Source organism: Protomyctophum parallelum, assembly GCF_964188405.1.
Source record: "Protomyctophum parallelum genome assembly, chromosome: 3".
Lineage (NCBI taxonomy): Eukaryota > Metazoa > Chordata > Actinopteri > Myctophiformes > Myctophidae > Protomyctophum > Protomyctophum parallelum.
Window position 1 is genome coordinate 34,674,656 of NC_139698.1, and position 24,782 is coordinate 34,699,437.

Genomic DNA, 24,782 nt, shown 5'->3' on the forward strand with positions numbered 1-24,782 from the left:
AAGTGGTGCTAAAGCCAGCTATGCGTGCGTGTGTGCGTGCATGTGCGTGTGCGTGTGTGTGTGTGTAAGCACGGAAGTACCGGGGAATGGCATTGTTGAGCAGCGTCTCTCTCACACAAACGCGCTCACACACACACAAACGGCTTTCTTGTACTGTACAGTACAGTACTCAAGTGGAGTTAGGTTTTATGCATCATTGATAAGAACAGCTGAATGGATCTCCAGGCTGCTCTAACCTGCAGAGGGCAAAGCCAGCTAACCAACTAGAGTTAGCTGCTTTCTGCCCGACAGTGACAATATACTGTATGCATATGAGTCGGCTCCACAGAAAAGGACCTTAAAGTGTGGAAATCCAACCTACCCGACATATCAAGATCAGTTTCTTCTCCGCGACCGCGGAGTCATGTTCTCCTCCTATGGCTGTGAATGCTGGACACCAACACAAGCCCTACAGAAATCCCTGGATGGGTGCTACACCAGAATGTGTGGTACTGAACATCAACCGGGACGAGCACATCACCAACAAGCGTCTGTATGGGGCATTACCAAGTGTATCAGAGAAGATAGCAGTAAGGAGGATGAAACTAGCTGACCACTGCCACTGACACCAAGAACTCCCGGCCAAAAAGCTTGTACTGTGGGAACAAACACACGGGCATCGATCGAGAGGACGTCCCACACCTACCGATGTGGACGTACTAAAGAAAGATGCTGGTGCAGAAAGCATAAATGAGCTGGAAAGATGTATGGAGAACCGAGATGACTGGAAACACCGACGGAGGGCTCGTCTGAGGACGACGTAGAGAGAGATATGACCACTCAGCTGACACTGCTACACCAATCACAGATCAATCAATTGCTAATCTCCTGTTATTACATTAGCACATCATTGGTGCTTCGTTCACAAACTGCACACCTAGTTAAATTGCTAAGCGCCTGTTAGCACATTAGCACATCATTGGTGCTTTGTTCACAATTACTATCCATACTGTTGCTATAGATTGCACAGGGAAGTCACACATCACTAGAAGCTGTCTTGTTTTTAATTGATTGCAACAGCACTAACCTCCAGTATTTTAATTAGTATTTCAGAGAGTATACACGAGGACAGACCCGAAAAAGGGACTTATAATGCACATTATATACTGTAATACAGAAGTACTTCAGTTAGTTTAGTCCAGCTGTGCAGAGTCACCCATGAAGACTAACATGAATGGAATATTGAAATGCTGTACTGTAGTGTATAATGTGTTTCTTTGAAAGTTTGCTTGAACCAGGATTCCAGGAATCATATGAATGGTTTGGAATAATTTTATGGTTTCCTTTTGTGCCAATGCAGGACAGTCAATAACTGAAAAGTTTTGGAAGCAACTTAAACATGTATTTCACTGCAGGTACAGTCAAATAACCTGCTCATAAATTAGTGACTGAATGTACTTCTGCCAGAAGAGCCCACCACTATAGCTAAAACTCACCTATTTCACATCATTTCCTATGCTTTTCTTTGAATGATTGTAATTGCCTGCCAGTTCCAGATGGGTGAGGTATTTTAGGACTCTTTTTGGACGACAGGACAGGCCTCCTTCATTATTTAATTGGTTTCATTCTGCCAGGAAATCAATCATGAAGTTTGAACCATTTTACAACTTTGATCTTTCTTCAGGCAGAAAGCCAAGTTCTCATGCATCATTCATACTGTAGCTTTACAAGAGTATTCTGGCTAAGCAAATCAAAGTTCAAGCGGGTGCTCGTACAGTACATAACAATGACAGAGGCACCACCACATTAAAATAATAATGTGAAAAGCTATTTCGTCTTACGCCTTGGATGGCAATTGGATCATGATTTGAGGCATTTTGTTCCAGAAATGTGTTTTGCAAAAATCCACCTGTTTGTGGCGCTATAACAGGCCAATGTGAAAAGGGTGGGAAATATTCCGCAGCCTAGTAGGAAAGTCTGTGAAAGATTTCACGTAAATTGCACGCTGTGTTCATGATTTGAGGCTTTTTGTTCCAAACGGGCCAATCTTGCAAACTTTGCAAGCCAATGTTAGCCAATTAGGATGGAATATGATATATCGGGCAGATCCGTTTTAGCTTCGGGCCTGTCACCCCGTTAGGGGCCCAAGGCTCCCTGGGTCCAAGTGGATGGAGAGTGGATGGAGAGCAAAACATACTCTCTCCCCATGCCTTCGGCCTGGTGAAGACAATTAAGTTCATAGTGAGGTACAGTGGAATAGGTAATTTGCCTGGCACAGTTAAAAATACAACAAACAGTGTGGGAAGTCCAGGATATTGTTTATCTGGATGAAATTACATTTTTGAATGATGTCTTCACGGTGAGCAAAGGTGGGCAAAGTTTGGAGTATTTTCGGACACCAGCTTCTCATTTCACAGATTATTCAAGGATGTTTCACAAGAAACCATGGGTTGAATGTGAGATGTCATTGTACAGTACCACCTCTAGCGGAAACTAATTGCTCTCCATGGGACATGTAAAGTTGAACTTGGCTTGACATGGTCTGACATGATTTCCTTTGGGTTCTCTTTTGATGTGGCAAGATGGGAAATAGTCTCCTCCCGCTTCTGTTTGCCGTTAGCTCATTGTTGCCCTGTTAATTGTATCTCCTTGTGCTAATATGAGATAATGCTGAAAATTCCTGTCATGGATTCACCCCACCTATTTGCTGAGATGTTTCACCAGCTTTATCTTCAGTTTGTAAAAGCCTGTGAGCAAGGTTAGACTGTATTGTAGCTTCCCCCCCCCAGACTTGTGTACATCTGCAATCCATGTAACTCAAGAACTGTTCCCCCCACCGAATACACTGTTGTCCAGAACCACCACAAAAGGCTCTGGTCAGGCTCTGCCTGTGGACCTCACATATAGATTCCATAACATCACATTGAGATTAGGCAACAGTGCAACACACTTCATATTTGGGCATTCCTGACACAGAACTCTATATATAGGAATAAAGTGACAGAAATCTCCATATCTGGGTATAACAGGGACACAGACAGATGGGTGGAACGGGTACAACGGGTATTGCATAGCTGGGTGGGGCATGGATCTCCAACGGGTACAACGGGTATTGCATAGCTGGGTGGGGCATGGATCTCCAAATTCCATCATTACCGACTCTGTGCTCTACAGCCGGGCACCGGTCCAGTTGTAAGAAAAGCAACAATGTGTTGTGAACTTGTGAGCTTGAAGATAACCTAATAACCTTTTATGGCATGGACAAATGTGGAATCCCTGATCTACAGTAGCTGACTGGAATGGTTGTCTCGGAAAATATCCAGTCTATGACACCAATACAACTCTTTTGTATTATAATAAAAGACAGCAACAGTTGTCATTGCGTTAATATGTATTGTAGTACTACTACAGCATTTATTCTGTTGTTGTGGTTAAAAAGTAGTGGAATTAGTGCTCGGGGACTACAGAATTTTGCAAAGACTGCTTGCAATAAATACATTTGATGCTTACCCGTGGTGCAGTGGACAGTGGTGAGTGCAGAGTTGCAGACAATGCTATGCTCAGGGCTACAGCAAGTCTTTGCATCATCGTTTGGTAAAGCTTTACATAACAATGGCATTTAATCATATTTGGAGATCAAACACAATTTTTGGGAGGCTAAGATATGGAATTCACATATTTCTTGTATGCTCATACGCATCACTAATGAATACTTCTGTGGTGACTGTACTTATATCATGGTGCAGTAAAGATATAGAACACTTTAAGCCTCTGATTTATGCTGTCTTCAAATGGACTACACAATTTGCTTGGCGTTCAAGTGGTTAAGATATGAGATTGCTAGGCAACAGGATATGTATGGTACTGTAGCCACGAGTCCTTGCTCTTGTAAGACCTTATTAGCAATATTTTAGAGATAAGATATACTGTAATGAAATTACTAAGAAACACTCCATCCAATTAAAATGAGGAACTATTTATTTATCTTTTAAATGTCAGCATCACATCACAACTTGTGAACTTCGGGAGTGATGAATACCACATATGTGGGTTGTTCATATGGATTTTTCTAGGCAAACATAACATTTACTTTTTTTTGTTATCAAATGTTTTTTATTTAAGACAAAATAGCACAATCAAACATGTTACACTATGAATGAATAAAGAAAACAAAACAAGTAATAACACATACAACAGTGAAAGAAAAGGAACACAAAAACAAACAACAAACTCCACCCACCCCTCCCCCCGGGACCAAAGATGCCACAAAATGCACACCTGTGCCAAGATTCCTACCACTGTGCAATAGGAAAATAAAGACTAAATCATGTCCTTGATGTCCATGTGAGGACCCAAAATGTGAGAACACTTGGACACTCCCAAACCATATGGAAGAACATAACCTTTACTTGAAGGCACTGCACGTTTGCACATCCTGGAGCAAAAATGTGAGGCTAAGCAGTAACCAATAACCATAACTCTGTAGCAGCAAGAAATGTATCTTGAGGCCAAAACAATAGAGAGAGGTAGTTACACTTTGACTTTGTTTCGTGATCATTGAGTCATAACAAAAAAAAGGTAAATTTGGTAAATGGTAAATTCCTTTAATAACTCAACTCAGTCTTCTTCAGGGCATGAAGTGCCAGCTCACACACATATACAGACAACAAGGGTTGTGTCAGCTTCCAGGCAATCAGAGTAGCACTAGATAATTTAAACGGGTGCAGTTGAGAAAGTGATTGTGAACATAAATATGTAGATTAGACACATGAACACGCGCACATGCACACGCATGCATTTCACAATGTGCTCGACCCCTGGGAGATGGATTGCTGTGGTGGAGCTCAACACCTACAGTATACCATCCTTCATTCATGAAGTAGCACTCCTCAGCCAATCTATTGGTGTTTGCTCTCTGTAAAAATAAATATATCTGTTGCCTGGCAACAGCTAAGTAGCTAATTAAACAATCAGGCAACAATGGGGACCACTATAGGAACAAGGGGGATCCTGTGAACAAAGCTCTTATTAAATTATTCATACTACTATTCATACGTATGTCTTAATATGTAACCCCTTTAACCCTGTGTGACTGTCAAAGGATAGGGCCCCTATAGATTCTTTTAACTATAATGTACTTTATTTTTGAGTGGTGCAACCACTCCAAGGAACAGCAATGTCTGTGTTCACCTATGTGTTGTTCACCTATGTGACGTTAATGAGCACCAGTATAATGAGTACCAGTAGGGGCGCTGTTGTGCCAGAAACAGAGAGAGGGATAGTGCAGCACTGTTGCCTGCTAATGAGAGAGAGAGAGAGGGGGGGGGGGGGGGGGGGGTAACTTATTTCTTACTTTTAATTATTGTAACTTTTTTACTGTGTTTTCTTTTATTTTTTAAATGTATACCTTATAAATAAGTTATAACTATAACTAAACAATATGAACTAGAAAAGGTGCCCTTTTGGGTATAGGACTATGTGAGGCAAAATGTTTAGGAGTAATATAAACATTTTGTTTGTTAGTTTTTTTGCAACAATTTTCTTCATTTTTTTGAGCAAATGCAGAGGCAGATCACTCATAGCATGAGGATAGAATTCTGGATGAGCAGGACATGTGCAGCATGTTGTACAAAACAGGCCACTCCTGAAAACTTTGGAAGGCAATGTTAGCCAATCAGTGTAGAATCTGAGAAATCCAACAGACTCGTCTTGATCACATGACTACAGAGATCATGTGTACCGCTTTGCGTGACATTTGGATGAAATCTGTGCGACTAACATAAGCAATATGCTTTGCAGAAATCGGCCTCATGGTGGCGCATAACCGGCAGATGTGGAGGGATGCAGGGACAATGTTTTTCCATGGCCTCTAGGGAGTGCGCATACATAAGTTGTATACAGACCGATGCAGTTATAGCTAAAAACAGGAATTGGCCTGTTATAGCGCCACCGTGAGGCTAATTTTGGAAAATAATTAGTGGCATGTTGTCCTCGGCCTAGTGGAAATGTGTGTGTATATTGTGTTTAGTTTCCAAGATGGCCGCAGCACCAGGAGGGGGTGGGGCGGAGGTGAGCGGATGGGGTCGACATATTATGCCCTTACTGGGCTGCATTCACAAATTCAAGACACCTGTCTTGCGTTTGTCTTGTGTCTGTGTTTAATGGCCGCTCCAATGCATTTCCAATGGAAGCCCATATAGTTTAACCAAACATTTTGTTTGATGGGGGGAGGGGGGGGGGGGGGCAGAACACATCCATCAAAGCTGTGTTCAGACACAAGTCAGGTATCAGACAGGCAAGTGTCTTGACTGCAGCCCAGTAAGGGCATATGTCGACCCCCTCCTGGTGCTGTGGCCATCTTGGAAACTAAACACAAAATAAACAATGGGAGAAGGGTGGGGCTGAGAAAGGCCCTTATAGGACACACCTACCGGTATGTCAGAGATCTAAAGTGGATCAACATCCGAAATATGGAGGAAGACTGTAAACATATTTGGTTTGGAATCCACTAAGATGAACATGAACCAGTCCTCCAGCAGCAAGCCATAGCATAATTCACCATGAAGTTAATGAAGATTGAAGCTACCACAGTCCAGAGGATTTCACATTTTCACTATGTGATCTTATCTAGCTGGCCATGAAAGATGCAACAAAGCAAAAACCTTTGGAGAGAGCCTGACAGAGGCAGGGGAAATCAACAGATCTGTTAATTCCGGGAACAACTGACAGGATGATGGGCAGCTACACATTCCTTTCAGAGAGAACAAACTGACGGAACAACATCATTCATTGTTTACATCCAACCGTGTCCAGTGCCCAGCTGGGCAGAAGGTCCCAGATTAAATTCCTGTTTTGAGGTGTGCCTGAGCAAGATGCTAACCCTTAAATTCTGTTTTGGTATATAGCCCAAAAACATACCTGAATTTCAAAACAAACAGTGAAATAAACAGCGAGAGCAGAGTTTGTTTCTGTAGGTAAACACAACTACACCACACGCTGATGGGAAATGATTGGTATTTTCTTGTTTTAAACCCATTTCAATAGTAGTAAAATACAGATAAATGTGCCAAAATGAATAACTCAATAATATAACAAAATTATATTTATTTATAAAACCAACTAAATAAGTAATAACATTGAAACATTTGAAACCTAAATTGAGATATACCCAACTGGGTTACATAGCTACATAATACATATGTGACCAGTGCCAACAAAACATGCCTCATGTCGCCTTTTCCATTTTTCAGATTTTTACAGATTATTAAAGTACAGAATGTAAGCTTTCATATGATGTATCATTCAATGAAATTGGACAATAATTGAAGGAGATATAACCATTTTAAAATGACTGGGGCCTTTCACCCAAAGCTGAGAAAAGCCCTTTTCAATATTCACAACATGTTATCACCTTAGAGCTGGACAGAAGTGGGTGTGACAATGGGAGGGACAAGAGACAATAGGACGTTTTAGCTGTCAACAGTGCAACACTAGAAACACTGACATGTTTAAGCCAGTAGAACAAACAATGCAATTTGTAAGGTGCCCCAATAAACCCTTTTGAAAGTACTAAGTATTAAATACTAAGTATAAGTATTCAAGTATTAAATATTAAGTTAAGTGTTCAATTTAACTTATACACTACCTGGTTGTAAATAGCTGCAGTACACCATTTTATGCAGGTCTACTTTAAGCAATCAAAGTCAGACAATTGACCCAGTATTTTAAATAAATAAAATCGACGCATCAGGTTGTGCGCTTGTAGATTTGCTATTTTAATAAACAGATCTGTCCACATGCAGTCACAATGCCTGGTTTCATTTATAGTAATTCCTGTGCATTCGATGGGTGGATTCATACTACATCGGGTGTCTATTTAGTGTGCAAGGCTTACATCCGGTCTAAAGCCCACCCACTGTATGCCCTGATTTATATACACAATACATACACGATCCGTATCCTCCCCTCACCGGATGTTGAATTAACAGTACTAACGGCCGTATTTGAAAAGACGTAGCTCTTTGCTGGGTGCGCGAGGAAAAAAATTAAGCATTTTTTTAAATGAGCAAGAAATGAGCGAGTTGTGATTAAAAGAAAAGACGTGTGATCTCTTTGCTCTTTAACACACGACACAAACGGCTAACTAGGCTAGCTAGCTTCTAGCCTGTTGTTTGTTGGTGAAAGACTCCAAGCTGGGAAGTGTATTTCAGCGAGTAGCTATACGTGGTTTTGTTTATTTTCTGTAAAGTCTAACCCAAATGCCCAGAATACTTCTGTGTTTACAAACACAAGCACGCTAATGGGCGGTGATCAGAGCGTGAAACCTGAGGACAAAGAGATTACAGGACCAATCGTAACCAACATGCAAATCTCGGAACTGCGCTCTTCTGCCTCCAGAAACTTGTTAAAAAACAAGCCCACTTTGACGTATAAATGTATACATTTCATTTGCCCAAATGAACAATCTGTTTGAATGAAAACCTTCTTCAACATTCAAACTGTATTAATATGAAAAAAAAAGAAAATCACATAAAAAAAAAAAACGAGTTTATTTATTGATTTAAGGCATGTTCATTCTGGCGACATGAGGCATATTCTGCTGGCACTGGTCACATATAGGAACATACAACTAGTAGTTATTGCACATACTGTACTGTAACACTGCACCTCATTAACAACACACTGACAGATTTGAATGGAATTGACTTCTTATTGACCTCCCATGATGACTCATGCAATGTGCTGCATATATTTGCATTGTTTCGTTAAACAAATCTCATATCTCTTTTGTTATTTTCTTTTTTAATTGAAAGTGGTAATTTATAGTAATGTACTGAGAATAAAATGAGCTTGGGGTCACTCCAAATCAAACCTTTCAAAACATAATATAGTATGTAAATTTTCATATGTCAATCAGACAATTAAATGCAAGACAGAAAAGTAGACTTTTTGGACACACAGCATGTCATTAGCAACGCAGCTCTATAGTTTATCCACTTCATAGCATTACAACATTTTGCCATTGGCTTTGTTCTTACTGCTTAGTGGTCCATTTGTTACATTTACCTGGGCTATGACTGAAGTGACCTTTTTATCTGGTACATTTGTTTGTGTCAACCTCTTACACGTCATGTTTCTAAGTAGAGGCCCTGTAGTTTTCCCCATGCCATAAAGGGCAGAATATCACGGGCAACCTTTGCATGGCCATTATTTCAAATATACAAACCTGCAGGAAATGAGCATAACAAGCATGCACGCACGCTCACACACACACACACACACACACACACACACACACACACACACACACACACACACACACACACACACGCAAACATGGACCAAGATACACTGTACATGCAGCTAGGCACAGACAGTACAGTACAGACATACAGATTTCCCCATACAAAGCTGTCACGCTTAGCTAAGATGTATTATTTGATAGATTGATATCAAGGGATCTTGGTGACAACAGCAGGCTCACCAGCTCATCCCTGAGGTGCAATATCAGTCTGTCTGAAATGTAATTGTTTCAGGACAAGTTATTATTTCAATGTACCGGTAGTTTCTCCTCTCCTCTCCTCTCCTCTCCTCTCCTCTCCTCTCCTCTCCTCTCCTCTCCTCTCCTCTCCTCTCCTCTCCTCTCCTCTCCTCTCCCTTTCCTTCCAAGCCCTCTCTTCCCCCTCGCTTCTCTTGTTCCCCTCTCTGTCTTTAATATGGGGTCATATTAATGCCATATTATTTGTATTCGTAAAAAAAACATGCGAGCATCTGTAAAATAATTTGTGCACTTGTAAAACAGATTTTGTATTCGTAAAAAAGAATTTATGCACACTGTGCACTCATAATTAATATTTTGTATTCATAAAAAAAAAATTGCACTTGTAAAACATAACTTGTGTTTGTAACTTTGGTTTGTGTTTGAACTTGCGAACAGAAAGAAATTCCTTGCTCAAGTACAAATTGCTTTTACAGATGCTCAGACTTTTTTGCTCAAGTGCAAATTGGTTCTATAAATGCTAAGATTCTCCGCAGTGATTTTACTGCCGATTTTACAAGTGCACAAATGATTTTACAGATGCTCACATTTTCTTTACGAATACAAAATCTGTGCACAAATTATTTTACAAGTGCTGAAATGTTCTTGCTCAAACGAATACAAATAATAATGGCATTAATATTACACACTTTCACCTCAGCTGTCCATTCTCCCTTTCTCCACATTGACCCTGTTACCTGGCTCTGTAATTCTCCCCTTTTATTTATCTTATTATCTTAAAATATTATCTTATTTTAAATTCATGCTCTTTTCACATCTCATTCTCTCTGATCTCAGTCCAATGCCCAGCCAACGAGGTACGCTTTGACTCCACGGGGGTGATCCTGAGTCCAGGCTATCCTGACAGCTACCCCAACCTGCAGATGTGCTCCTGGCTCATTAATGTGGAAAAGGGATACAACATCACTCTGCACTTTGAACTCTTCCAGACAGAGAAAGAGTTTGACATCCTGGAAATATTTGATGGTGGGTTCAAAGGGGGATCTTATCTCATAAGCAAGATGTAAAACGTTACCTGTTATTTATAACTACTAGCTACTCAACAAACCCGCGTAATTTAACTTGTGAGTTACAAATTCATAAATTGAGGATTTCACTCTGTACAAGGAGTCTTTCAGGTAATGCTTGAAACATACTTGTTTTGATGTGAGAATTATGTGAGAATGGCCTTTTTTTTTAAATAGATGGCATTATTACAAAATGTCACTGATATTTATGGTGCCTTTGTTCTCATCATCTCTTCAATTTCTATACTGATAATTGTACCATGCATATCTCTCTGCATAATATGCTATATTTGTGCGTACCGGTATTTACATTCTCTGTTCATCTGTGTATGCAGTCATTATTCACGCATTATTTCTGTGCATTTCTGTGTGTGTGTGTGTGTGTGTGTCTGTGTGCGTGTGCGCGTGTGCGCGCGTGCGCACATGCAGGTCCCACCATCTACAGCCAGAACCTGGCCTCACTGAGTGGTGACCTTGAGACTCCCTTCAGCCTGACAACCACTGGCCACCAGCTCCTCTTACGCTGGTCCTCCGATCATGGCACCAATCAGCCTGGCTTCCACATCAGATACGTGGGTGAGTATCAAAGTATGTATCCTGCTCGTAATTATACTATCTTCATTATTGATAATGGATAACTGATCAATTGTGTCTTTATAAACTCTTAAAAAAATGAAGAGTTACGGGTTCAATATGAAATCACATGTCTTTACATGGCATATACATTTAACTACTTTACTACCCTAGCGTCCCTATTCTCTGGAGAGAACGTTCGGTGAAAATAGCAGATCTTCAAGCTCACAACGCGTCACATTGCAATACAATTTTTTTGGAAAACAGAAGGGGGACTCCGGTCAACTAAGTATATGGGGTTACGTTAAAAGCATTTTAAACCAATGTACTTTTATTTATGGTGAATTGTAATGAACAACTGAATACTGCTGCACTTTTATTTAAAGTCAAATTAGAATTGAACCTTTAGTGCTGTAACCTTTTTTAATTTAGCTGAATTACTTTGATGCAGTAAAATGTTTTTATTTTTTTATTTTTTTACAATTCACAAAACTCAACCAGCCATCGCAGAACTTACAACAAAGGATCTCCACTTCAGTCTGTCCTGGGCCAGCGTCTCTATAGATCCCCAGGTGTGATGCAGGGTCTTCAACTCTCCCTCCACTGTCCTACGCCATGTGTTCTTGGGTCGGCCTCTTTTGCGTTTGCCCTCTGTTGTCCAGTGAAGTGCAGTTTTGGTGATCTTGTCTTGTTCTCTACGTATTACATGCCCAATCCATTTCCACCGCCTTCTCATAAGGATGGTATCCATGTTTGTTTACACAGATCAAGAAGGTGTTGGTTGGAGATGGTTTTGTGTCAGGTGGGTGGTTGAGGTCCACAACATTTCTACTGTTATTTCAAATAGAGTGTCCAACACAAGGAGTGGTCTGGAGAGAGAATGCTGTTTGGTTACTGTACCTCACAGGCATCACAGCCCCCAAAAATGTGATAACAAGCTTAACCTTGCCTTGTTTAACATCAGGTCACTAACAAATAAGTCCTCCTCTGTAAATGATATAATCTGTAAAGTGAAGCTAGATATAATCTTTCTAACAGAGACATGGCTTGGCTCAGATGGAGCTGTTCTCCTAGCGCCAGCCTGTCCCGCAAACTACCGTTTCATTCACTCTGTTGAAAGGAGGTGGACTGGCAATTATTTTTTCAGACACGTTAAAATTCAAGGCTCTGACCCTTGGCAGCTTTACATCCTTTGAATACCAGGCCACTATACTACATGGTCAAGCCTCTATGCCAATGATTAGCATTTATCGCCCGCCAAAATGCAGTAAAGCATTATTTCTAACAGAAATATCAGAACTTTTATCTATCTGCTCCACTAACTATAACAGAACTCTTATCTCAGGTGATCTTAATCTTCACCTGGATGATGCTACAGATGCTATGGCCATGGGTTTCTTAGAGTTATTGCACTCCTTTGAATTTATCCAACATGTTGTTGGGCCTACACATAAACATGGGCACACTCTGGACCTGGTGATTTCTAGAGGGCTGAACATCACTGTGGAAAGGACTATTGAAAGGACTGAGCTATGAGACCACTATCTGCTGTGTTTTAATATGACTGTCTCTGATCTAGAGAAAAACATCACTGAATATACCATAAAAAAGCATTTTTTTAGCTCTTCTGCAGCCGACGAGTTCTCTCGTCACCTGCCCCCCCCCCTGCCCGATACTCCCCCAGTGAATGATATGTTTCAAATTTTTAATCTTAAACTAGAGTCAGCTCTTGATATAGTGGCTCCTTTGAAAACAAAAAAGAAACATAACACCAGAGTAACACCCTGGATAAATGAGCATTCACGCTCACTGAAGCAAGAATGTCGTAGAGCTGAGCGAGCTTGGAGAAAAAACAAACTCACCATCCACCTAGAGATTCTTAAAAAGTCAACAGTCGCCTATAACAAAGCCTTGCGTCTAGCAAGGCAGGCATATTTGTCCTATTCTCTACCATTGAACGACTTTTAACCCCCCCCCCCCCCCCCAGTCCTACAAGCAGTCATTCCCGGCCTCTAAAGCTAAGTGTAATGAGTTTGCATGCTTTTTTGACAACACAATTTTTAACATTAGAGCTGATATTATGAATGGTGCTGCTGCTAGCGCAAACCTTCAAACAGCAGCTAATGGTCCCAGGGTAGATCTCTCCAGGGGGACCCTATTATCGTTCTGCGCAATTGATGAAGACGAACTCCGCAAAACCATATCACAGATGACATCATCCTCCTGTTCATTGGATACAATTCCCACCACCTTTCTCAAAGAGGTCTTAGACAGTGTGATTGGAGATATCCTAAAAACAAAACAGCTCGCTACAATCAGGCGTCTTCCCAGACTCACTGAAGACTGCTGTAGTTAAGCCCCTTCTCAAGAAACACAATCTTGATCCCTCTGTTTGGGGTAACTATCGACCCATTTCAAATCTACCCTTTCTGGGCAAGGTTTTAGAAAAATGCATCTTTCATCAATTGGATGTGTTTCTACAGAACAATAATGTGCACAACAAATTCCAATCTGGCTTTAGGAAAGGTCACAGTACAGAAACAGCACTTGTAAAAGTAATGAATGATCTTAGGGTGTCTGCTGACAAGAAACATGTATCCGTTCTCTTACTTCTAGATCTAACGGCTGCATTTGACACGATTGATCATTCAATTTTAATACAGCGTCTGGAGCACTGGATAGGCCTGTCTGGTACGGCCCTGTCCTGGTTTTCCTCCTACCTATCAAATAGAAGTTACTTTGTCAATCTAGCCGAGTTTGACTCAGACAAACACGACATCAGTTCTGGTATTCCACAGGGCTCGATTCTTGGCCCTCTGCTTTTCTCCTTGTACATACTGCCATTGGGCGAACTCATTGCCAATCACGGAGTTTTTCATTTCTATGCTGATGATACCCAACTATATCTTTCTGTGGCTCCAGATGATCCCTGTGCTTTAGACCCGCTGGTTACCTGTCTGTCTAGCATCAAATGTTGGATGAGTGAAAACCTTCTCAAGCTAAATGAGGATAAGACAGAAGTTCTCATAATCGGTTCTAGTGAACAGAAAGAATCAATATTAAGCAGACTTGGCAACCTGACTGTAGAAAGTAACAGTACAGTAAAGAACCTGGGGGTTATTATTGATTCTGAATTGAATTTTAACTCACACATTAATCATGTTACCAAGATTGCCTTTTTTCACCTTAGAAATATTGCACGAATCAGAGCCTATGTGTCCTTGGACGATGCAAAAACGCTAATCCACGCCTTTGTTTTTTCTCGGCTTGATTACTGCAATGCACTTTTTTCAGGACTGCCTAAGAAAACAACTGACAGATTACAACTTGTCCAAAATGCAGCAGCCAGAGTTTTAACTAGAACTAAGATGAGAGAACATATTACTCCAGTTTTGGCATCACTGCACTGGCTTCCGGTTGTTTTTAGGATTGATTTTAAAATTATTTTACTTGTCTATAAAGCTCTCAATGGTCTCGCACCTTCCTACCTACATGACTGCCTGCCTAAATATGTCCCAAACCGCCCCCTAAGGTCTTCCACTGCTGGCCTGCTCGCTTTGCCTAAAAAAACTAACTAAAAAATACGGGGAAGCAGCTTTTTGCTTCTACGGGCCGTCGGCATGGAACAAACTCCCACTGTACCTTCGTCAGCTCAAGATCCACTTCTACAACATTGCTTTTAAATTAATTTATCTTTTTTTTTTTTTTTTTTTTTAATCAAATGTTTTTTTTTTTAAGACAAAAATCACAAGACACGTTAACAACATGAAAGACTTAAAGCAAACAAAACACACATAAAACAACACATAACAGCAAAAGCAAGGAACACAAAAACAAAAACAAACAATCCCACCCACCCCTCCCCCCCCCCCGAGACCAAAGATGCCACAAAATGTCATCACTTCAACCACTGTGCAATGAAAACAAAAAACAAATAATGATAATAACAATAATAATGATCAAACCATGCCCCCAACCAAATCTGCAATACCAGACCAAATCTCAACGTTTTCCTCTTTTGCACCATGCAATCTTGCTGTAGACATCTCTAGATAAATGATATCCAGAAAGGTCAAAGCCCATTGGCGAAATGACAATGTATGAGGCGGTTTCCAGTGCGAAGCAACCATCTTCTTTGCGGCCGTTACGCCAGCAAAGAAGACACGAATACGGGTGTTATTTAATGGCAACTGGGATACATCATTTAATTATCTTTTATTTTTTGTTATTTATTTTTTGTTATTCATGTCCTCACTGTATTGCATTACTGCTTGTTTTTAAGTGGTGCAACCACTTCTACATCCAGCAATGTCCGTATCCTGTCCGTATCCGTCATGAGCACGAGTGGTGTGCGCATGCGTGAAATTGGAACGAGAGAAGTATGTGACATGGCTGGCACCTGCTGGACGCAAACGATACAGAGAAGAAATTGGAACGATACAGAGAAGAAATTGGAACAATACAAATTGGAACGATACAGAGAACCAATAGACGGGAGTTGCACCACTTGGTTCACACTGGTGTGATTTTTTGTCGTTGCCTTGCTTTTCTTTTATTCTCCATTGTTCTGTAAAGCACTTTGAGCTGCATTTCATGTCATGAAAGGTGCTATACAAATAAAGTTTTATTATTATTATTAATATTCGCTGGATTTTACCTTAAGCTTTTGGTGTGGAAGGTTGACAGTTTGTGTAGATCATTTTCTGTCGTTCTCCAACATTCAGAACCATATAGCAGGGTAGACAGGACACAGCTCTGGTACAGTCTAAGTTTGGTGTTGGTGCTGTACTGGGCCGACATCCAGACATGGTTAAGCCCATTTAGGCTGTCCTGCCCGGGAGCTTTCCCATTCTTGAGGGATTTGATGGAGGACATGATTTCTTCTATCTCTGGTGATTCAATCTCAACATCAAGGTCGGCCTCTGCTTCCTGTATATCAGCCTCTAAAGTTGGAGGTGGTCTGTTGAGGATTTCGCTGAAGTGTTCTGCCCATCTAGTTTCGATATCTGCTTCAGATGTGAGGAGTCTTCCATTTTTGTCTGTGATTGGCACGTCGGTGTTTCGGCGGTACTTTCCACATATAGTATTGGTGATCCTGTATGTCCCCTGTTCCCCTCTTTTGGCTGCATCTTCTGCCTGCTTCACGAGGTCCTCCATGTAGGCCCTCTTGTCTACTCTAATCATCTTTTTTACTTTTCACTCAGCTTCTCTGTACTGGTCTTTGTATTTTTCCTGTAGCCTTTCGGATTTTGTAGGTGGTACACAGTTCCAGCAGCCGTTTTCTGTTGTCGTTCAATGTTCCACACCCTTCATTCCCCATTGCTCTTTCGTAGTTGGTGTTCTTGTTCCCAACTTTAGCATTCAGGTCACCCATTACAATTTTTTGTTCGTGCCGTGGTGACCCTTCCAACTCAGCTTGCAGTTGTTCGTAGAAGGCATCTTTTGCCTCTTCATCACTGTCGTTAGTGGGGGCGTAGCACTGGATAATGGTGGTGCTTTCCTCTCATCCTAACCTTCATAAGTCTGCTGTTGATGGGTTTCCACTCCATCAGACATTTTTTCTGTTCCTTTCTTCAGTATAATAGCTACCCCTTCATGGTGTAGGTTGTCATCCCTACCTGAGTATAGTATTGTCTCCCCTGTGCTGGTCTTTTGTCTGCCGGATCCTCCTATCCATCTGCTCTCACTGATACCAAGGACGTGCAGGTTGTAACGTCTCATTTCGGATGTTACTTGGGCCAGTTTTGCTGATTCGTACATGGTTAGTACGTTCCAGAACCATCGCAGAACACACTGAATAAATTCTTGTGTAATAACCATTTAATTTTATGACCTAAATTCTTTGTTGGATCTTAAAAAAAAGAAAGAGCAGAGCTTCATTGAAATACATCAACCAAAAGCAAACAAGAATAGCATAATATTTTGTTTTGTCTTTTTTCCCTAATATGCCTATGGTGCTTTAATCCTTCTGGCCTTAGGTCGCATTCACACCAGGATGTTTTACTGCGATTAAAATGAATCCTGCTGCCTATTGTTGGAAAGTGTGCTTCCTTTGGAAATTGTGAAGGCTCATTTGAATTGTGGTGTGGATCAAACAAACGCATTCTAGATTTCCAAAAAACTGGGTTCTCATGTCACTTCAAAGCGCACCAGAGGGCGTATCACCGCAGGTGTGAATGCACATGAAATATAGGGGATGAACGAAATGAAGGTTACACACAATTTAAAACACTACCGTGTAGGATATTTAGTGAGAGAATTGCGACCATTGCATATTTGCACAATGACACATATTGCATTAAAGTAAAGAGTTTGTGCTTGCAGTACAGGCCTGGACCAGGAATCCTGGCGGCTCCACTGATCTGAATAAAAGTGGTAGGCTACTCCTATTAACCTACCAGGTTTATGCTATGTATGTAGGTAAAGTTGTAGCGATCTCCGATCTGCTATTGCGTGCACACACGCATGCATGCATGAAAGCAAGCAACGCACGCAAAGCAGCGCACGCACGCACACACACGCACACACGCATGCATGCACGCACTCACATACACACTAGTCCAGTCCCCACCACGTTCTGCACTATTATTGAATTGAACACATTGCTAAAGTTCCCTGCTGCGGTTGACAAAGCAAATAAAAAATCCAAGAACTACAGGTGTGAATGCGACCGTAGGGAATCAGTCTTGACTTGCAACTGTACTGTCTACCAAATCTTTGTCAAAAATGTAGCCAAGCTCACGACGTGGTGTGAGCTTGTACGTAGATCTGCTATGTTTGGCGAAGGTTCCCTCCAGAATACGGATGCTGGGGTTCAAGTGGTTACTCGTTTTGTGAGGAAAACGATTGACTGGAATTTAATCATTGCTGTGTCCCAGTGATGTTGATTTGAAGGAAATTACAGCAGTGATCGCCGAGCAACACTGCCGTCCATCCGTCTGTCCCATCCGCTATGTAGTGCCTGTGTGTTCTGAAATCAAATTAGCTTTTTTTGATAGGCTGTACGATGAGGGAAAGTAAGGGCTGTGGAACAAATAACTGCAGGATGCACGCGTGTTCGCATGTGTTAAAGCAAATTGAATATGTGTATGTGCCCATAGGCCAGAGTGGAATGATGATAATGTGATTTTGAGGAGTACCTGGACTTTGTGTGTTGCACACCGGCTGCTAAATAGATGTGACATTCCTGAGGCCTTCCTCCTCACTAGTGCTTAAATATGTGTGTATTAAAGCCCATGGCTTGGCTGTAAATAACTAAATAACTCCATCTGTACTTTCTTTAATGCCTTATTATCATTTTCTCATCTTTCTTTCATTTTATTCTTCTCCTTCTTACTCCTCGCCTTATTTTTTTTATTATTGATCCCCTACCCCCCCCCCCCCTTCTACAGTACATATCTTATCTTATATCTTCCTCATCCATTCAGCCCCCAGCATTCCCACCTATTCTTTTCATCTCTCTTCTCTTCTTCCCTATATTATACATCATTCAATGGCCATGTATACACCATTATAATATCTGTATAAATAGCTTTAATTTGACTATGTGTTATCACACACACCCATTGATATTTTTTATCTAAGAATGACAATTATTTTGTCCTATGCTTGGATTATGAGCATCTCAATGTTTTGTCACATTTGTTATTGTGATTGTCTTGATGTATATTATATATATATTTTATCATTGTTTTGTAAACTTCTAATTGTGTTATGTTATGTTTTATGTTATGTTTTATTATTATTAAAATATTGCCATTGAGCACGAGATGGTACGTCTAGTTTAGTATCCCTCTCTCCTCTTCCTCCCTCCATCTTTCAATAGCCATGTACTGCAGTACCCCGGATTCTCCGCAGCACGGCTTTGTAGTGAGTCAGACCGGGGGTCATCTTAACAGCGTTGTGCGCTGGGCCTGCGACCGGGGCTACAAGCTGATTGGAAAGGGCACGGCTGTCTGCAAGAAGACCACCTATGGCTACTACACCTGGGACACGTCTGTTCCTGCATGTCAGGGTGAGCTGAACGGCACTGATGAACATTTACTGTCGGTATTTCCATCTCCTGTCCACCTGGTCTCAGTGTTTATTTCGTCGGCAAAAAATGACGAAAAAAATCTGTCGACTACCTTTTTTCACTGCCCGAAAACTACGCTATGATGAAATATTCTGACAATTACCTCAACATAAAAACTAGACTAAAATGTTAGGGAGGGACCAGTGGAGAAGAGATTCAGTAGAGTGAGAGTGAGAGTGAGAGAGAACTAAGACTGTACGCAACCAAGTATAACATTTGCCATTAGATAAAGGCACCGCCAAAATACATTTTAGTGGACTAAATGAACTGTAAATGGTAAATGGTGCATAGCATCTTTATCCAAGGCTCTTAAAATAGATTTTGCATTACTGTACATTCACCCATTCATACACCAATGGCAGAGGAAACCATGCAAGGCACCAACCTGCACATCAGGAGCAATTTAATAGGGGTTCAGCATCTAGCTCAAGGACACTTCGACACTTATTCTGGGGGAGCCCGGGATCGAACTGGGAACCTCAAGGTTCCCATCCAGCTGCTCTACCGGCCACTCTACCTCTACATTTCAGATGACTAAAACTTAACAGAATTTTATTCAAAAGACTATGAATAAAACTAAATCTAAATGTGCTGTCAAAGTCAACACTGCTTGGTCTTCTGGTCACTGCCTCAGAGGCCCAGTGCTCTGCAGACAGTCAGATGTCTCTGCCCAGGACCTTTTCTCTGTGTTGTTAGTACTTGTTAGTTAGCTGCTCTGAATGCAAGCTGATGGAGAGACGATGCCATGTCAGACGGAAGGGAAACACAAATCAATCCCCGCCACTTCTTCTGTCAATTTCCACTTCCTCTAATTATTTTGCAGCTAACTCACCGTTGGCATTCGGTGTCTTTGCAGCTGTTCTATTTCACTCAACTAATTGGGTTCTTTGTTGCATGAACATGTGTTCACACACGTGTGTGTGTGTGTGTGTGTGTGTGTGTGTGTGTGTGTGTGTGTGTGTGTGTGTGTGTGTGTGTGTGTGTGTGTGTGTGTGTGTGTGTGTGTGTGTGTGTGCGTGTGCGTGCGTGAGAGCATGCACATTACACACAATTCCTACAGTAGCAATGTCACTTGTTGAACACACCACTACTACGTATTTTTCATTATGTTTCCAGGCTTGAGCCGAAACATAATTTAAATCATTTAAAATACATGTTGTGATTCATTTCAAATTGAATGCTCCTGAAGTACCCCCAAGAGGGCAAGGCCCCAGACAGAATGTCAAAAGCCTATAAGCTTTAAGTTAAATGGGCGATATCCAAGATGTAATATCACAATGTAGTCCTGCTGATAACATTGTGATACAAGCATGCAATAATTGCAATATTATCTTCATGAACAGTTCAAATGTGTTTTTCTTCTACAGATGTACATTATGATTGTTATTGATTCATTATCTAAATCACCTAATTTGCTCTATTCAAGTGTTATGGTTATGGGTACAGCCTGTATACATCTGCATTCTACACAAAGAATAATGTAAAACGTGTACTGTACGTGTACTTGGCCCAAACGTTTAAATTACTGTATTTCTCATTTAGATACTGTAAACATATGCAATCCAGTTTTCTCTGCATTCATTAAGCCTGATTCATTATTTGCCGTATGACAGGTTAGCACACCATAAATAGCTGATCTATCTCACAACTCTCACAACGCATTGCAAGCTTATTATGGACCAACTCTTTAGGCATCACAGTATACATCACACTTTGCACGGAACAACCGTCCAACATTGCATGTACTGTAGAGGTCTTAATTGGACTGATTTGTTATAAAAATTGTTAATGAACAGGGGTATAACTACAAATTGAAGTCATTCAGAACTTCAGATGGGTGGTCTCAGAACTTTCTGGGGATGTTATTGCACCCCTAGATGTTCTGACCTGACTAGTTCGTACAGTGTGATTGGTCTCACCCAACGGTGGGTGTGATGTATTTATTTGTGTTTCTGCATTCAGCCCGGCTTTATTCTGCCAAAAGTGAAAGCAGCCGATAGTTTGAAAGAGACAGGATTGAAGGAGACTACTCTCTATACTAGTGACCATGCATAAACAACCTCTTGCAATAAATGGCAAGACAAGACATCCGCTTACCTCTGTGACAAATTGCCCACATCAAGTCGGAACTATATCCAGGTATCAAATCCACTGTGCACCATTTCGGCACTCAAGACAAAAGAGCAAGCTGCCATTCATTGACAACATTACTTAGCTGTCAAATGTCACACATTAGGAAAACGATACATAATTACTGTGTCCATTACTTAAAATTAATAATATTTTATTTACATCATGTGCTCCCAGTCACATCTGTCATGATCTCTATGCTTGCCCAGGAATTAATTGCTTTGACTCGGGTGAGCTCTTGTCATGTACAGTAGTGTAGGCTATACAGTGCTGTGTTGCTGCTTGCAAGCCTATCGGCTGGTGCACCGTGCATGTGCTTCCAGGTGGGGGGGACACGACTGAAGGTGACGGTGCTGCGTTGCTTATTGCCTATCTTGAGCTGACTTGTAACATACGTGCAATAGGATTTATAGATCCCGGGTTCAGCCTCCGGGCCGAGGCTACAGTATAGTATGAAAACACTTTGAAAGTGTAAAATAGGACTTTTCCACAAGATTCATATGCACTACATTGTCTTTAGGTGACGGGATAGTCATATTAAATCTGTCAGAATCATGATGGTGCAGGATGTTGTTATAAGAATGATTTACATTAAGCTTAAACGTTGGATCTTTGGGAAATATTATGATCACGATTATGGATTCGAGGCAGCTCGTAATTCAGGAGTCGGGCCTGTCCAGAATTTGGCATCGTCAACTATCGTCTCACTTGGGCAAAGTTTTGAATTTCCCTGATGAGAAAGGCTTTAATTTGTTGATTGTGGTTACTAGTGATTACTATGAAAACCTGTCAGTCCGTTGTTCCATCCGTCACGCCACCATATGGCCATAATAATAATAATAACGCCGTCGGCGTGTGTGAACACATGTTCATGCAACAAAGAAAACAAGTAAAATAATTTTTAAATCAATCCTAAATGACCGGAAACCAATGCAGTGAAGCTAAAACGAGTATACAGTGTATGTTCTCCCATCTTAGTTTTAGTTAAAACTCTGGCTGCCGCTTTTTGGACAAGTTGTAATCTGTCAGTTGTTTTCTTTGGCAGTCCAGAAAAATGTTCATTGCCGTAATCAAGCCGAGAAAAGACAAAGGCGTGGATCAGCATTTTTGCATCGTCCAATGACAATTAGGCTCTGATCCGTGCAATATGTCTAAGGTGAAAAAAGGCAATATTGGTAACATGATTAATGTGTGAAATGTGAATTAAATTTCAATTCAGAATCAATAATGACCCCCAATTAAGTTATTTACTGTACTGTTACTTTCTACAGTCAGGTTGCTTTTGACCTTTCCTAAAGCCAGATTGGAATTTGTTATGCACCTTATTGTTCTGTAGAAACACATCCAATTGATGAAAGATACAGTACATTTTTCTAAAACCTTGCCCAGAAAGGGCAGATTAGAAATAGGTCGATAGTTACCCAACACAGAAGGATCAAGATTGTGAGTAAGGGCCTAACTACAGCCGTCTTCAGTGAGTCTGGACAGGTGGGGCAGGGGGGGGGGGGGGGTAGAGAATAGGACTGGCATTTTTCTCGTTCTCATTAATAATGCCAGAGAAATATGCCTGCCTTTGTTATAGACGACTGTTGACTTTTTAAGAATCTCTAGGTGGATAGTGAGTTTGTTTTTTCTCCAAACTCGCTCAGCTCTAAGACATTCTTTCTTCAGTGAACGTGTATGCTCATTTAACCAGGGTTACTCTGGTGTTCTGTTTCTTTTCACCTCAGCTACCCGGTACATTATGCATAGATGTAGGTTTGGGTGTTACAATAATGAAACCAATCACCGTGCCACATGATAGGAGCCAACCAATCATATCAACGCTCGAGGGGTAATACCCGGAAGACTTTGTCGTTCTTCTATGGCTTCAAAATGTCACTGAGCAACTTCCATTGAAGTGAATAGCGCACTCCTCAATCCGTTCTCTAGATATATTATAGCTTTATGATTCTATCAAACGGAATTCACCTTGCGGCTGGTGTGTGTGTGTGTGTGTGTGTGTGTGTGTGTGTGTGTGTGTTTGTGTGTGTGTGTGTGTGTGTGTGTGTGTGTGTGTGTGTGTGTGTGTGTGTGTGTGTGTGTGTGTGTGTGTGTGTGTGTGTGTGTGTGTGTGTGTGTGTGATTCATGACTTTTTAATCCCAAACTACACCTGGATTTTTCTCATATGGCACCGTTTGGGAATCACTGGATTAACATATTTAGCCTGGGATGCTGAGATTGTGTATGTTGTACAACCTCAATGAGTTGAGAGGAAAACACTACTCTTTCAAAGATTTCAAAGACACCATTTATAACCCAGCGTACGTATGTATTAACATTTTATATGCCATAAAACAGCTTAACTTAAAACTAACTAAAACTTTTTTTAATCTTCCACTATTCTTCACCGTCAAAATATTTTCCTCTTGAGTATTAAGCCCCACTTCTCTCTTCTTTCCAGAGTGCTTTTTGTGACTGACAGTTATGAGTTTTGCGCCACTGTGCTATTCACGAACGAATGAGGTCTGATTGACCAAAACAACAAGCAAGTGTATGAGAAAGCAGTGATTTAAAAGTGTGTATATACTGTAGCGGCCAGCTATGGCGTCAGCCAATGGGACTGTCTCGGGGGTGGGACTTGGGGGAGTGAGTGACGCGTTGCTCGCTGTGTGTAGTTTGGTTGAGAGTGCATGCTGTTCTAACTTGGATGTGCACAAACTGGCTGCTGTTATATGAGCTAATTTGGAAGTAATAAAGAGAGATCTTTATCATTGTGACTACTGTACGTCTCTGCCTCCGGTTCCTGAGATCGTTACAATACTATATATACCTTTATTGAAAGGATAAGCCCCTTGAGATGTCACATCTCATTTTAGAGGGGGTCCTCAACACAGATACATTGTACAATACAGTTCACAAAACAATACAACAGTACAACCATACATACATACAGACAGGACAAAACAAAACAAAACAGAACAAAAGCTCTCCCAAAGATAGCTCCCACCCCACTGTTTCAACCCTAAATAGCAGAGTTCATATGGGGAAAAATATACCCATTGCACAATAAAAACATGTTACTAAGCAAAAAACAAACAAGCAATACCAGCATGAATATGTGATAATGAACAGCAGCACCGTGTGTGTGTGTGTGTCTGTGGGAAGTGAGAAGCAACTGCTGCCGCTGTGTTTTTTGCGTGTTTGCATAGCTATTCCCATAAAGTGGGCCAACAGATGTTGATTTGGCTCCAACAACAACTGTCTCCAATCAGTTTGACTACTCTGTCTGATAGGACAGAGTAGGCTAGCCGTATTTCACACATACACGCGTGAGAGAATATAATGTATGTCAATATATTCATGTGTATTTCAACGTGTAATGTTTGAGTGAGAATAGTATTGCTGTCAATATTGACATTTTAAGAATATGTGACTATATTATACAGATGTGCTACTGTATAAGATGCATCTATGCAC

General features: G+C 41.0%; 1 protein-coding gene across 1 annotated transcript in view; it reads left to right on the forward strand.

Moving 5' to 3' along the window:
- LOC310855938 (CUB and sushi domain-containing protein 3-like) overlaps window positions 1-24,782 on the forward strand; it is a gene marked incomplete at its 5' end in the record, with an annotated part of 374,665 nt that overhangs the window by 267,368 nt on the left and 82,515 nt on the right. Inside the window, 3 exons of the mRNA XM_083761135.1 lie at window positions 10,316-10,504; window positions 10,975-11,133; window positions 18,944-19,132. Coding sequence (XP_083617261.1) covers window positions 10,316-10,504; window positions 10,975-11,133; window positions 18,944-19,132 — 537 coding nt within the window. The remainder of the gene's footprint in view (window positions 1-10,315; window positions 10,505-10,974; window positions 11,134-18,943; window positions 19,133-24,782) is intronic.